The 16,157-nt window shown below is 39.1% G+C and overlaps 1 protein-coding gene across 5 annotated transcripts in view; it reads right to left on the reverse strand.

Moving 5' to 3' along the window:
* HDAC8 (histone deacetylase 8) overlaps nt 1–16,157 on the reverse strand; it is a 235,802-nt gene that overhangs the window by 64,827 nt on the left and 154,818 nt on the right. The window contains exon 11 of one of the 5 annotated variants that reach the window (XM_047844371.1): nt 4,350–4,400. The exons of the other annotated variants lie outside the window; for them this stretch is intronic. Coding sequence (XP_047700327.1) covers nt 4,383–4,400 — 18 coding nt within the window. The 3' untranslated portion in view covers nt 4,350–4,382. Of the gene's footprint in view, nt 1–4,349; nt 4,401–16,157 lie in introns of those variants that run through there. 5 annotated transcript variants of the gene reach the window in all.

The following is a 16,157-nucleotide window of genomic DNA, read 5'->3' on the forward strand; positions in this document are numbered from 1 at the left end:
TAATCTGGGGGTCATGGTGAAGGCTACTCTGGAGCTGAGCTAGTGCTAGCTAAAAGTAAAACAGCAGGGACCTCGCTCTCTCTTGAGGGAATCAAAACCAAAACTCCACTCCCCCTCAAAAACAAAGCTAAACAAAACAAAATATCAGGCAGAGCAAAATGAGATAGGCCCAGTTGGGGGTATTGCAGGGCACACACTCAATTTGAGCTTGTGTGTGAACTGGAATTTGCAGGAGTTAGCTAAGCCTAGTTCCTAGACTACAAAAGGTTGGGCAGGGAGGAGCTGACAGCCAAGTAGGTAGAAAAATGAGACTGGGAGAAAAGAGGGTAACCCTTTGCTTCTTTCTAAGGTAGAAGTAAACAGGTATCTGGTGCTTGAGGAGTGGGGTAGTAAGATAAAAGGGAAGGATAAGGGGGGGGGGGATATTTCTGTAGTTCTTTTCCTGCTGTAGCCTTTGGTTTTAGTAGAGTAATTTGCCACCCCGCAGCCCCCAACTCCCTGAGGTCATCATCAAAGCAGCTCCCAGGCTCCAAGTAAGTAATAGACAATAAAACAGTGGGGTGGAAAGAGATGAAGACTGCCCTACTGGAAAGAGAGTCTGAAGAGCAATAGCCAATTGTTTGAGCAGCAGAAAAACATTGGGAGGCTATGCAGTGCAATGATGAAGAACTTAGATTCCAGAGCCAGCCTGCCTGGATTTCAATCCTGGTTCTGCCACTTATTTATTCTGCTAACTTTGGCAAGCCGTCTGTGAAATGGGGACAATAATTGAACTTTTGAAGAGATCATTGTTGAGCACCTAAAGCACTCAGAGCAGTGTCAGACACATAGTAATCACTCTGTGAGTGTTTGCCATTATTATTTATCATTATATCTGAGTACCTACTTGTTTCCAGGCACTGTGGTAGGAATTGGGAATGGAGAGAAGTATCAAGCATGGCTTTTGCCCTTGCATTTAATTTAGTTGGGGTAACAGATGAGGAAGAGAATTACAATGCAGTATGATAAGGTCTCAGATAATTCTATGTGTCAGGTACTATAGGATCTTAGAAAAAGAAGCAATTAACTATGGAGGGGAGGGATGGTGAGGGAGAACTTCACAGACAGATGACATGGGAATTGGAGCTTGAAGGAAGAGTAGGATTTCATCAGGCAGCCATGTGGGAGGAAGGACATCTTGGTAGAAGGAATAACTTGGTCAAGGCATGGCTAGAACCATGGTTCAAGAGGTAAGGAAGGTATAGTGAGAAAAATAGATTAGGGTCCAATCTAGGAGGATCCTGTGTACTCTGTTAAGAATTTTAGACTTGTAAGCTTTGGAAGGTTGTGTGTGTGTGTGTATTTGAAGCAGGAGCAGCATGATAAAAGTTGAATTGCTCAAAAATAACTGATATGAAGGATGGATTATGGATGGAACAACTGGAGGGAGGGAAACCAGTTGAGCTGCACTCATGGCCCCATCCCGAACCCCCACCTCCTCCTCCAGTGTTCCCTTTATCAATCAACAATTCACCCAGTTGCTCAAGAAAGAACTTTGAGGTCCTCCATGACACTTCCCTCTTTTTCACCCCTACATGTAATCTATCAATAAGCCTTGTTGGTTCTACCTCCAAGATGCGTTTGAAATCTAGATTACCACAACAGCCTCTTAACTGGTCACTCTATTACCACTGGTCTACTTTTCTCCAATCTACACAAATGCCAGAGTGATTAAACACACACACACACACACACACACACACACACACACACACACGTTAAGGACTGAACTGTGTCCCCCTTAAATTCATGTGTTAAATCCCTAACCCCCAATGTGACTATATTTAGAATAAAGAAGTAATTAAGGTTAAATGAGGTCATAACGGTAGAGCTCTCATCCCATAGGATTAGTGTCCCTATAAGAAGAGACATCTGAGCTTGCTTGCATACTGTCTCTCTCTTCCTCTTTTTTTCCCCCGTGCACATGTACTGAGGAAAGGCTATCTGAGGACACAGCAAGAAAGTGGCTGTCTATAAGCTAGGAAGAGAGGACTTTTCTAGAAACTGACTCTGCTGGACCTTGATCCGGGACAACTGGCCTCCAGAACTGGGAGGAAATAAATTCTCTCGTTTAAGCCACCCAGTCTTTGAAATTTTGTTATGACAGCCAGAGCAGACTAATATACACACACGTGCACATGCACACATGCATACACACACACACACACACCTGATTGTGGTTTTCCCTTGCTTAAAACCCTTTTTTAAAAAAAAAAATTTTTTTTTCAACGTTTATTTATTTTTGGGACAGAGAGAGACAGAGCATGAACGGGGGAGGGGCAGAGAGAGAGGGAGACACAGAATCGGAAACAGGCTCCAGGCTCTGAGCCATCAGCCCAGAGCCCGACGCGGGGCTCGAACTCACGGACCGCGAGATCGTGACCTGGCTGAAGTCAACGCTTAACCGACTGCGCCACCCAGGCGCCCCTAAAACCCTTTAATAGTTGCCTGTTACTTGGTGCTTGCAAGTCTACATCCTTGCCATGGCCTACAAGGTCCTGTAATAACTGGCTTCATGACTACCTCTCTAACCTCACCTCTTATCTCTAGATTTTCCAGCTCTGGCCTTACAGTCTCCTCTGCAGTTCTTCAAAGGAGTACTGCTTTATTCTCACAAGGGGCCTTCACACAGGGTGCTTCCTCAACCAGGAAAGCTCTTCTTCCAGGCTCTCTGCCTAGTGGCCTCCACTTGGCCTTCAGAGCTCAACATTAATTTCACTGCAGTCTTCCTGATGCTTCCCCAGATTAGGGCACCTTTCCATATCATATACTTTCAACTTCCTCTACTACTACTTGGTAGCACTCATCTTGGTTGTATTCAAATAATTAATTTGGTCATTGAATTGCTTAATGCTGTCCCCTGACTAAAATGTAAGCACTTAAGTGCAGGATTCATGTCAGCCTTTTAACTATTGAATTCTTGAGTGTGTGCAACAGAGTAAGCACACACTACTTGTATGAATGAATGAGTGAATGAGTCTATTGCAATGGTCCAGGCAAGAGCTGATGTAGGTATAAATCAAAGCAGTGACACTATGGTGACTAGAATACAAGTTATAACTTGTTTCCCCCCCAAAAGCTTTAATGACTATATTATGCACTACATATTTTATTTTTTTAATTTATTTTTAAAAAATGTTTATTTTTGAGAGGCAGGGAGGGAAGGGCACAGAGAGAGGGGGGCAAAAGATCCAAAGTGCATTCCGTGCTGACTACAAAGAGCCAAATGCAGGGCTTGAACTCACAAACCATGAGATCATGGCCTGAGCTGAAGTTGGATGCCCAAACCACTTGAGCCATCCAGGTGCCCCTGTATTATGTATTTTAAAATGTTAGTAGTGTCAGCAAAAAAATTTAATTAAGGAAAGAAAAGTCATCTTCTCATGGCCATTACATGAGAAGTTAGACAGTGCTATGGACTGAATTGTGTCCTCCCTCAAATTCATATGTCTAACCTGTCGTGTGACTGTACTTGGAGATGGGGTCTTTGGAAGATAATAAGGTTTATATGATGAGGTCATGAAGGTGAGGTCCTCATGATGGGATTAGTAATGTTATAAGAAGAAACATCAGAGAGCTTGCTCACTCTCTCTCTGTCTCCCTTTCATGTGAAGACAGAGAGAGAAGGCAGCTCTATACTAGCCAGGAAGAAAGCTTTCACCAGAAACTGATCATGCTGACATCTTGATCTTAGACTTGTAGCCTCCAGAACTGTGAGAAAATAAATTTCTGTTGTTTAAGCTAACCAGTTTATGGTATTTTGTTATGGAAGCCCAAGATGACTAATACATTTAGTTTTGGCTACAGATTATTCCTTGTTTATGTACTGTCTTGTGTAATTTTTTCTAATTGATTTTTTTTTTTTTGGGTATAGCTTCTGCCTACCCACTAGGCTAAAAGTTCCTAGAAGTCATAGATCATGCCCTTTAAATCATCAGAAGCACCTAGGAGCAAATAGGGCACATAGTGGTAGTCAGTAAATTCTTATAGAAGGAACAGATACAACTGATCATGGAGCCATGCTGGGTGCTCATAGCTACAAAGGATATTGAGACTCTAGAATTGGTGTCAGCATTGTCACAGATGTCCTAAGTGTCTCTAGACAAACTAGGATATTTCCTTCTTTCTATCCATTTGTTTCTCCAGATGTGGTGTTTCTTCCCTCCCTGATGGAGTTTTGGTGAGTGTTAAATATAATCCAGTATTTTCAGAACATTTGTTAGGAAGAAGAAAGACTAGGTTTTTGAGTCAGAAAGACCTAGGTTCAAAATATAGCCTTGTCACTTACTAATGCTGACTGGAGCACTGACCTTGTGCGAGGTGCTTCATACACATTGACTGATTCAATCTTCACAGCCACCCTGCAAAGTGCATATGAGGATCACTGTTTTAGGAATGAGAAAATAGAGCTTCTGAGACACTGGGTAAATTACCCAAGGTCCCACTGATAGAAGAATTCCAAACTGTTTTGCTCAAAGTCCACGTTCTCTCTATCATGCTACAGGCTCCAAAAGAGGATAAAGGTTAACATCTAGAAAGAATAAGTTCTAATGGATTTCACAAGACTCCATTCATCAGGGACAAAAGTTCTTGCCTTCCTTTGGGGAAACAGAAAGCTGCCATCCTAATATTTAAGCAATGTAAGGGCAGTTTGAATCAGATTTTCCAAAGGGACCATGACCTCAAAGAGATTATAAACCATTTTACTAGGTTGAGGGTACCATGGGGGCTGTCTTCTTTACTTCTGTATTCTTAGAACCTGCCACTGTGCCTGGCTCTAAGAGGCAGTCAATAATTATTTGTAAAAAGAATTTACCCAGTGAAATGCAGGGGCTGAAAGATAGTACATTCTGTGGCCGGGTGTGGTGGCCTTTATTTATTTATTTATTTATTTATTTATTTATTAATCTATTTATTTATTAAAAAATTAAAAAAAATGTTTATTTATTTTTGAGAGAGAGAGAGAGAGAGAGAGAGAGAGAGAGTGAGTGGGGGAGGGGCAGAGAGAGGGAGACACAGAATCTGAAGCAGGCTCCAGGCTCTGAGCTGTCAACACAGAGCCCTACGTGGGGCTCACGCTCACAATATGGAGATGGTGACCTGAGCTGAAGTTGGACGTTTAACTGACTGAGCCACCTAGGCGCCCCTCTTGTGGCCTTTAGAAAGGTATAGCTATAGAGTTTAGGCCTGAAAGAGCCAGTCATGTAGCTGCCACAGTTTGGAACTGAAGAAGTTTATTTCTGATACATTTTAGATTCACAATGAAACAAGATTCCCTGGTGGGAATTTTCCCAAAGACTGGATCCAAAAATGCAATGAAAGGGTTACAAGTGTCCTTGCATATGATTTGCAAATGGTTTATGTCTACCTACATTCTCTGTCATCTATTCCCTAGTGGTATTCAAGGCAAAAAATTTTTTACTGCCCCAAAGGTTATTGCATAATTTATAAAAATAGTAAAAATTTATCTTTTCTTTCTTAACAACAACAAAAAGAATAGGCAATACCATGTCATGCTGTCAAGGCCGTTCAATGCAGACTCTATTATTATTGCCATATAAAGTGTTTGATCAATCATATTTAGGTTCTACTATAAAAATAAAAATGTGAGGTGTACCCATCTATATTAGCCAGTATCACTAAAGTTCCCAGGACACCAACCCCTATTTCATCAACATGGGGACTATCCTGTTCAAATGGCACTTTTTAAAAATTTCAATTATATAGAGGCTTTCAGAGTAGAAACCAGTGTTACTGAGGATTTAAAGCAAGGGCAGTTGTCCTTCCTTGTAAACACATTAAGTTCCAGTGGCAGAGACATACTTCTTGAGAGTAGAGGAAGCTGGGGTGACAGAGAGCAGAACTGTGAACATTCATTTCTAAGTCATAGGCAGAAGTTTTGCTTTGTAAGCTGATCCTTGATAGAGTAGTAATTTATAAATGGAAAGAGATATGGGATTCATCATTCAGCAAGCATTTATTGAGAGCCTGCTATGTGCAAGACACCAGATAAGCATCACAGCTTAATAAGGAGAACTTTCAAATCTATCAGGTCTCTTATCATCATTACCTTAAAATATCATGTCCTATATTTAAAAATGGCATTGTAATCATGAGAGAAAAATCCAAACTCAACATTAGGACAACTTATATTTGTTCTCTCAAGTGATAGTAAGAAGAGCTTTCCAACATGCTTTAATGAGCTTTTGCAAATGCTGTTCCCTCTGCTTGGAATTCTCTTTCCTTCTATCCTGTCTGCCTGGTGAAATCTTACCCATCCTTTAGGATACAGCTCAAATATCATCTCCTTTGTGAGCCTTTCTGATGCCCTTCAGAGAGAATTAATCATTCATTTCCCTACACTCACAAAGCTCTTCACAAGAAACCTTTAGTCTCACACCCAATTGCAATTTTTTCTTTCTCACACTTTACTCTGAGCTCTATAAGTCAGGAAACACCTCTGATTCATCTTGGTATCCCCAGCTATATCTATATCTATATCTATATCTATATCTAATCAGTAGTCAGTAAATTATTAGTGAAATTCCTTGACCACTTCAAAAAATAGATCTAGTAACATGTTACAGAGAATGTTATAGAAACCTAACAAGGCTTTGTACACAGAATGTGCTTAATGAAGGTTTGCTGACTTTGTAGTAAAAATGGCACTTCTCTTAGGTAAAGACTATAGATAGCAATTCTTGCTAGCCCCTTCATGGCATCAGCCCTACACAGACAGACATCCTTGTGATGTTTCAGGCACTGAATGGTACACGTGCCCAAAACCATCACCCCAACTGGCTTGCCAGAGGGCATAAAATGTCTCATTATTATCCACTTCTTGGGGTTAAGGCATTTGTTACAGAAGTACTCTAAAGACAGGAAAAATACATCAGAAGCCACCAAAAATACTGCACCATTCATGCCTCTCTCCTTCCAACCACAATCTGTAGTCTAGAGAGAATTCAGAACACATGAACAGGTCCTTAAAAAAGTCAATATCGAGCACAATTTAGATTGTATCTTATAATTACAGTAGACAATCCCTGTCAGCTCAGAGTTACAAATTTTGGTGTTTGCAAAGTCTTGTGAAGCACAACTCTAAAGAAGGTAAAAAGATGGGTGAACGTTAGCATTTTCTTTGTATCAAAGCACTAAAAAATTATAAACTTTGGCTTTTAATCATAGGCATTTGCAGAATCCTACTATCTTTTTCTTGTTGCCAGACAGAAAAATTCTTTTTCTGTTCTGAAAAGGGATGTGTAGAAGAAAACCTATTTTGTACCTTGAAGTTTCTACATTCATGGGAAATACACCTATCTCATACACTTTCAGTATGGAATCACCAAATACTTTTTTTTTTGGCCAACGCAGGTACAGAATGGTCATTTACTCCCTTGTTAGCTGGAAACCAGTTAGATATAAACACAAGATTCCCTAAGCATTCTAGTTAAGAGTAATTGAGATGATCCTTCCCTAATTTTCAAAATCAGGATTTTTTTGACTCATCAATTACTTAGGGAGTTTTTATTCAGTGTCAGTTTAACAAATTAGATAGAATGTCAAAGCTAAAATCTGTTGAACATAGCTGGAACAAATAAGACTAGTCTTACTTTCAAATCATTGTTAGTGCTATTTGAACAGTAAAACAATCAAGAGTCCAGAGATAAGCAAAGTTCCTCAGCACAACCCTCTTCTATCTCTGTTAGCTTGGAGAGGGATGGGTGAAAGAAGAACAATGCCAACACAAATGGAATTGTACAGTGAAGAAAGAAAAGGAGGGCCAGAACAGTGGGTAAAAAGTTAACTTACTTCACTTAGACCACCATATTAAAACCAGATGTGTCGAAAATGTTGGATGAGAAAAACTGTTGTTACTGATAGCATGAACAAACCCTTTGTACTCTCCTTCCAAGATAGTATCATTACAGGGTGCAAGAAGTGTCATTTTGTTTCATTTCACATGTAGCACATTCTCAACAAGTTGAACCGTTTCTAATCGTATGTAATTAGATAGGTCTCGCTATGTCCCTCAGTTGAAGGATTTTATGAGCTGCCTTGTTCTGTCTCCCTTTGGGGACAGTTTCTTTGGGGTTGGAAACTACCACTTGCTAACATTTCTTCCCTTCTGGCACCTGTCAGCTGGATGGGCTCTGGGAAAAGGAGAATGGGGAGGGAAGGAGTGCAAAGTTCCTTCTCCCCTATGCCCTGGTATTAGAGCCATCTTTGTCTCTATGTAGGGATTACTCTGTTCTGGAAAGTGCTATTAAGTACACCCTCAAAATAAGCAATGGGCATATGGATGAATAGGAAGATGAAGTTCTTGTTTTTTCATTTAATTTATCACAAATTTCAAATTGTTTTGTTTATTAAAAGTAGAGCCTGGGTGAGGTGCTAGCCAGAGATGGATGTCCTTTAACACAGTCCAAGGATGCAAAGTGGATGTGGTTTGGCTCTTTGATCTTGCTGTCCAGTCACTCTGGGCAGAGCCCACCACTGTATGCAGTGGCTATGGCACAACTGCCTTCTCCTCATTTCAGGGCAGAGTCATGAGGAGTCATGAGATATTTGACACCTCAATCAAAGTCTACATAAACACGAGGGCTTTTACTTCAATGTAGAGTATGCAATAATAGTATGTTGAAATTTAGAGTTTTTCCTTCAAAAAGTCTTTAAAGCTATCCCCTGTACACAAAAAATTTCTTAGGGTCATTTCTTGACCATTCTGTGATGTCTTTGTGAGGTTGCTGACTGGCAAATGCACTTCATGTGTAGACTGGGGAATCCAAAATTAAGGCCGATTTATGCTTCCATTCTTTGGGACTTGTGCATGATTGATTATATGTAGTGCTTAACCTCTCATCACAAAATTCTGTGGTTTTTATCCAATAATGAGAAAAGACAACTGAAGGAGTGCGGTATACAACAAAAATGGATGAGTGACAGGGCCACCTGACATCCCCTAGTACTTTACAGTTTATAAATTGCTTTCAGAGTGGTTCTTTCATGGATAGGCAGTGTACACTCCTATTTCATCAAAGCAACTGGACTGCAGAAATAAGAGCCAGGGTGCTGGCACAGTCATGGAGGCCCTGGATTTCTCACGCTGGGGGTGGGGCAGTGTGTGGGTAAGCACTTTGCCTTCCAGGAATAGTACTTCTCTGCGACTCTTCTGTAGACTGATTGGAACAGAGATTAAGTTTAGGGTTCTCTTTGCATTCCATTTAGCAGTTTGCTCATGCTTTCACTGCAGATCGGGCTCAAGAATTCCTCTGCCAGCTGAGAATCTGAATGTTGCTTTGGCTGTAAGACAGTATCTTATTTATTCACATAAATCCCCTTCTTTTCTTGTCCCTGATTATTTTCATCCTAAAATGGAAAGGGGGGCAAATTATGTGGGCATTTGGGGACTGGACTGCAGCCACCTTTGGCAATCTTTATTAATCTTTGAGATTCTCACCAGCATTGACTACACAACAGTGACTCACCCAGAGTAACACATAGTCTCTCTTTCCTTTAGGAAAGCAGATCCTGAAAAGTGCTGCTAAGAAAAACAAAATAAAAAAAACCCCTATAGTTCAAGGGAAAGAAAATGTGCTAAGAGCAAAATATTGCTTTAAACAAGCCTAGAAGACTTCGAAGAAGGAGAGGGTGACCGTCTGCAAGTGATGAGAAGGTGGCTTGTATATTTTGCATTTCCTTTCCAGTTCCAAATTTGAGACTTAAACATCTTTTGGCCAAAGGAAGTTATGACAGGAGGAAGTTAGGTTGCCTTAGCCCCAACTCACAGCTTGAAACTTCCCAGGAGCTCAGAGAGCTTTGCAGCTCAGCACCCCTGGCCAGAGGGGTGGAAGGGAGACCAACAGTGGGAAGGAATAAAAGTGAGAAGCAGCTGGCACATGCACTGCCAGGCCCTCCACTCATTGTAGCCAGCTGTATAGACAGCTGTCTCTTTAATTTAACCCTTGGTCTATTTATCCCAAATGACAAAGCTCATTTTGCTTACGTAAGCCTCTTTTGGTAGAGATAGTGGTTGTTTAAGGCAGAAAAAGATGTAGAGGTAGTAAGGGAGGTTATGTGGGGACAACTTGACAAAAACATTTTTTCCCCATGAAAACATGCACACGAGGCAGGAAGACTAAGGAGGGCTGTGTACAAAGAGATATAAACCTCTGTAATCAAAGGCAGTCTGGAGGAGGGAGGACAGGCTCTACAGGCTTGGGGACAATTTTGCTTCTACTTCTATTTATAGTCTCAAGGCTAATTGTGTAAATAGGAGTTTCTTAGTCAAGAATGGCCATTTGTACATGCACGTGGGTTCGTTTTTCCACACTACTAAGAGCCAAATCAGCAATACTTTCAGCAACTCTAATCGATAGAGAGGAGCTTAATTATTCACCAACCTGAAGACTAGGAGGGTAGCTATGCACACTGTTTTCCCCTTAGGTGGACTTACAGTTGCAGTCTTCGAGTGTTTAGACTGGCAGCAACTGTAAAGTACATTCTAGTTAAACCCTGAAGAGGACTGGGGAGGAATTTGAGTCTGGAGAAGGGAAGTGAATTGCCTAGGGTCACATGAGTTCATGAAGATGCCATTAGAAAGCAACCTGGTCTCTCTTTCACTGGCCCCATTTTCTGTCCACCCTCCAACTTCCCCACTTCAGAGACCCCCAAATGTACCTGATGTGGCTAAGTCTGTGTTTTTCTCCTGGCTATTTCAGTTGCTATTCCATGACAATGTTGGCAGACTCAGTGACTAAGCACACTCTTGATCATAAGAGAGGGAGTGCTTATTCCCATACTCCTGACCGAATGGAGGAAAAGCCATACTGACATTTGCATCCCGCCTTTGGCTCCATGGCTCGCAGGATGAGAAGATCAGGGAGAACAAAGTTAACACTGTGGCTGTGAACAGAAGCAGCTGTTTAGATGAGAGTCTTTCTCTCTATTACAGGTTCTAGACCAAAAGTTTCAGAGGGAGAGAATTCTTCTCTATTCTTCATTTAAAGCATGATGCAGTTGATGCATACAGAATGCTTAATATATAGAAATTGTATTTGTATGCAATTTCCACATGAAGAATATTTAATATATAAGTCATAAACATAATAATGGAATAAACACCCTGTGAACCCACCATCCATCTCAACAGAATATTACCTAGTCCCATTGCAGATCCTTGCATACTTCTTTCTGGCCCACCACCCCATCTTTCCCCAGAGGTACCCACTATCATGAACTTCCAAAAGTCACTCCCTTGCATTTCTTCGTAGTCTTCCTTTTTTTTTTTTAAAGTTTATTTATTTTGAAAGAGAGAGAGACAGCATAAGTAGGTTAGGGGCAGAGAGAAGGAGCGACAGAATCCCAAGCAGACTCCACAAGATCAGCATAGAGCCTGATGCAGGGCTTGAACCCACAAACTGAGATCATGACTTGAGCCAAGATTAAGACTCAGTTGCTTAACTGACTGAACCACCCAGGTGTCCTTTCTAGTCTTCCTACATATACAAGTAACTCTAAACAGTATACTCTTTAATTTTGTTTGGTTTTGAACTCTAAATATTGGTATCACACTCAACTTTTCTGCAATTTTGCTTTTATTCAAAATTGTCTCTAAGAACCTTTCATGTTATCTGCGGCAGTAGTTCACTCATTTTCACTGGTGTCTAGTATTTCATTCTACCACAACAAAGACATACTGCTATTAATGAACATCTGTTGTTTTCTAAGGTTTTTTGTTTTGTTTTTGCTATTCTTATCAACATGGCTATAAACTTTCTTTATAATACACTTGCCCAAGTTTCTCCAAGGCCTATTTCTAGGAGTGGAACCAATGAGTTGTAAAATATACACATGTACAAATTTGTTAGATAATGCCACAACTCACTTCCTAAAATAAACTGCTTGGAGCCTAGCTCCTCACAATCCCCAGTAAAGAGTTTTGTGATCAAATAAGTTCAAGAAATTCAGATATTGTATTCTCTCCTTGAATAAATTTAGGAATATGTGAAGAAATTTGCATTTGAAAAACTTGGAGAATTCCAGCAGTCAGAAACCATGTAACATTGTTTGACTCAGTCTTTCTGAATTTTATTTGACCTTGAAATGTTATACTATTAAAATGCTGAGAGGCATACTTTGGGCATCAATTCTTTAAATACTTTCTAAAATTCTGTTGTTCTGAGTTTTATGAATATTTACATTTCACCACTGAGTTGATGGCAATATTAAAAAATTGATATTTTTAGTTAATATAGCACTAATTTGATGTTTTACTACTTTAATTTCACTCTCTCATGTACTGAATATCTTCTATCTCAGAAATGAATGTGAATAGCATTGAAGCAATAAACAAACTCTGGTCTTCAACAACAAAAATAACAAAAGATAATGCCACAACTGTTTCCCAAATTGGTTGCCAAACATACACTCCTGCCAGAAGTATAAGTGTTCCACATCCTCACTAACACTTAGTATTGTTTATGTTATTTTTTCAATCTGGTGGATTAAAATGGACTTTTGTTTTGGTTTTCTTTGGGTCATCCATTGTGGTTTTAATTTGCATTTCCTTGATTACTAATGAGGTGAACATCTTTTCTGAATGATTTCCTCTTCTGTGAAAGCCTTGTTCTTATCTTTTTTCCATCTTTCTCCTGGATTTTTTTTCTATGTGTATTTAAAGTTTATATATTTCAAATATTAGTGCATTGCCAGTTATATGAGTGCTATTTGTGTAGCTCTACTTTGTGTCTTGTCTTTTCACCTTATGATTTATTGGTAAACAGAGGCACTTCATTTTAATGTAATTAAATGTATTACTCTTTTCCTTTAAGGTTGGTGTTTTTACATTTCTTTACAGAAATTCTTCCCTATCCCAAGATCACAGAGAAATTTTCCTATAGCAGTGTTTCTTTGTGAGTGGGGAGGTTACTGGCGTATGGGGCAGGACAATTATTCTTTATGGGAAGCTGGCTCTCACATTGCAGGGCGCTTAGCATCTCTGAACCCTGGGTGCTAAATGCCTTTAGTATTTGGCGTCATTTCCATCATCATAACAACCCCAAACACTCCTATACATTTTCAAATGTTCCCTGAATGGAGGTACTGCCAGCTGAGAACCCTCAAGCTATATTTTCTTCTAAAAGTTTAAAGTATGTAATACACTCAGAATTGATTTTTGTGTTTGATGTAAGGTGGGAATCTAATTTTATTATTTCTTTGTGGATAACCATTTTCCTCAACGTCAGTTATTAAATAGTTAACCCTTTCCCCATTGATCTGTGATGCTACCTGTCCTACATTAAATATCCAAATAGGTATAGGTCTATTTTTGAGTTTTCTATTCTGTTCTCTTCCTATTTTCAAACCTCAGTCCTAATACTACACTCTTTTAAGTACTGCAGCTGTATTAGAAATCTTAATATCCAACAGAATCAGTTTTTCTACTTTGCGGCTCTTCAAGAATGCCTTGGCTTTTCTTTGCACTGCCATATAAATTTTAGAACCAGATTGTCAAATTCCATGAAAAATCCTGTTGGGATTTTGACTGGAGTCACACTGACTATGGTTGATTCAGGGACAAAGGATATCTTTATAATAATGAGTAGCTGTATCTGTGAAGAGGACACAGCTCTGCATATCAATACTTTTATAATTTCCTCCATAAAGGATCTCTGGCACATCTTTTATTAGGTTTTCTTCATAGACTACTTATATTTTTAGTGCTACAGTATCTTTTTAAAAATTGCATTTTTGGTTCTTGTTGTTGGCATATAGAAATGAGACTTATCTTTCTACATTTTCTCTGAAATGTACTCCAATCAGACTTTTCCACTTAGCTCCATCAAAACTGCTCTTGGCAAGGTCACCAATAACTGCACGGTTGCTAAATTCAATGGTCAAATCTCAGTCCTCATCTCCCTCGGTTTCTTACCAGCATATAATACAGTTGATCACTACTTCCTCCTTAAAACACTTTCTTCACTTTGCTTCCAGGACAACATACACTTTTGAATTTCTTCTTACCTCACTGGTTATTCTGTCTTCTATGCTTGTTCTTTCTCATTTCCCCAACACTTCATACACATGGACACACACACGAATGACTGATGTACACATACACACACACACACACACACACACACACAAATAAGATATACATATTCCTTTGACCTACTTCAATTCAACATGTCCAAACTGAACTCTAACTCATTACCTGAAACTGTGCCTCCCACAGTCTTCTCTATCTCAGTTGCTCACTCCCATTATTAAGTTGCTCAGAGCAAAATCTTCCAGTCCTTGCTTTCTCTCACACCACTCACAATATGTCAGGAAATCCTTCTCATTCTACCTTCAAAATATATATTCATTTCACATCTCATAATCTACATTGATACCACACTAGTGCAAGCCATCATTATTTTTTCAATAAAAACAGCTTTATTGAGATATAATCTACATACCATATAATTCACCCATTCAATGCCTTTTGGTATATTCACAGGGTTTTGTGACCATTGCTACTAATTTTATATTTTTGTTCCCCCTAAAGAAACTAGCATTCATTAGCAGTCACTCTTCATCCCTCATGTCATGTTGCCTTAGGCAAACACTAACTTACTTTTTGTCTTTTTTTATTAAAAAATTTTTTTTAACGTTTGTTCATTTTTGAGAGACAGAGAGAGACAGAGTATGAGCGGGGAAGGGGCAGAGAGAGAGGGAAATACAGAATCTGAAGCAGGCTCCAGGTTCTGAGCTGTCAGCACAGAGCCTCACACGGGTCTCGAACTCACGAATTGCGAGATCATGACCTGAGCCAGAGTCGGACTCTCAACTGACTGAGCCACCCAGATGCCCCTCTCTTTGTCTTTACAGATTTGTCTATTCTGAACATTTCACATGGAGTCATATAATCTGTGGTCTTTACTTCAGGTACTTTATTCATCTTTATTGTGAAATAATATTACACTGTACGGATAGACATTTTATTTATACATGGATCAGTTGATGGACATTTGGGCTGTTTCCACTTTTTGACTAATATGAATTATGCTGCTACAAACATTTGTGTACAATTTTTGTGTGTGTGTGGACATAGATTTCATTGGGTATATACCTAGAAATAGAATTGTTGAGTCATAGGTAACTTTATGTTTAATCTTTTCAGGAACTACCAGCATGTTTTCCAAAGCAGCTGCACCATTTTACATTCCCACTGGTAGTGTATGGGCTCCATTTCTTCACATCTTTGTTACCACTTGTTATTATCTGTCATTTTTACTGTTGCCATCCTAGTGGGAATGAAGTGGTCTCTTATTGTGGTTTGGATTTGCAGTTCTATAAGGACTAATGTTGTTGAACATCTTTTCATGTCCTTGCTGGTCATTTGTATATCTTTTTGTATCTTCTTATCTGAATCCTTTGCCTATTTTTAAATTGAATTATTTGTCTTTTACTATTGAGTTGTAAGAGTTTTTGTTTTTTATATATTCTAGATGCATGTCCTATGTCAGATATATGATTCACAAATATTTTCTCCCATTCTAGGAGTTGTCTTTCCATTTACTTGAAGATATCACTTGTAGCAGAGAAAAATTTTAATTTTTGATGAGGCCCAATTTATCTATTTTTTCTTTTGTTGCTTATGTTTTGGTGTTGTATCTAAGAAACTATTGCCTAATACAAGGTCATGAAGATTTACACCAATGTTTTCTTCTAAGAGTTTTATAGTTTTAGCTCTTGCATTTAGATCTTTGACACATTTGGAATTGTTTTTTTACATGTGATGTGAGGTAGAAGTCCAACTTCATTCTTTTGCATGTGGATAACCAGTGGTCTCAACACCATTTCTGTAATTTCTGAAAAGACTATTTTTTCCTGCACTGAGTTGTGTTGGCAATCTTGTCAAAAATCAATTAACCATAAATATGAAGGTTTATTTATGGACTCTCCATTTTATTCCATTGATCCATATCTATCCTTATGCCACTACTGCACTGTTTTGATTACTTCAGCTTTCAGTTTTGAAATCTGAAATCATTACCTCATAAAATTGTTAGGAAATGTTTCTTCTTTTTTATTTTTTGCAAGAGTTTGAAAGGATTGCTCTTGATTTTTCT

This window comes from Prionailurus viverrinus, chromosome X, assembly GCF_022837055.1.
Source record: "Prionailurus viverrinus isolate Anna chromosome X, UM_Priviv_1.0, whole genome shotgun sequence".
Classification (NCBI taxonomy): Eukaryota; Metazoa; Chordata; class Mammalia; order Carnivora; family Felidae; genus Prionailurus; species Prionailurus viverrinus.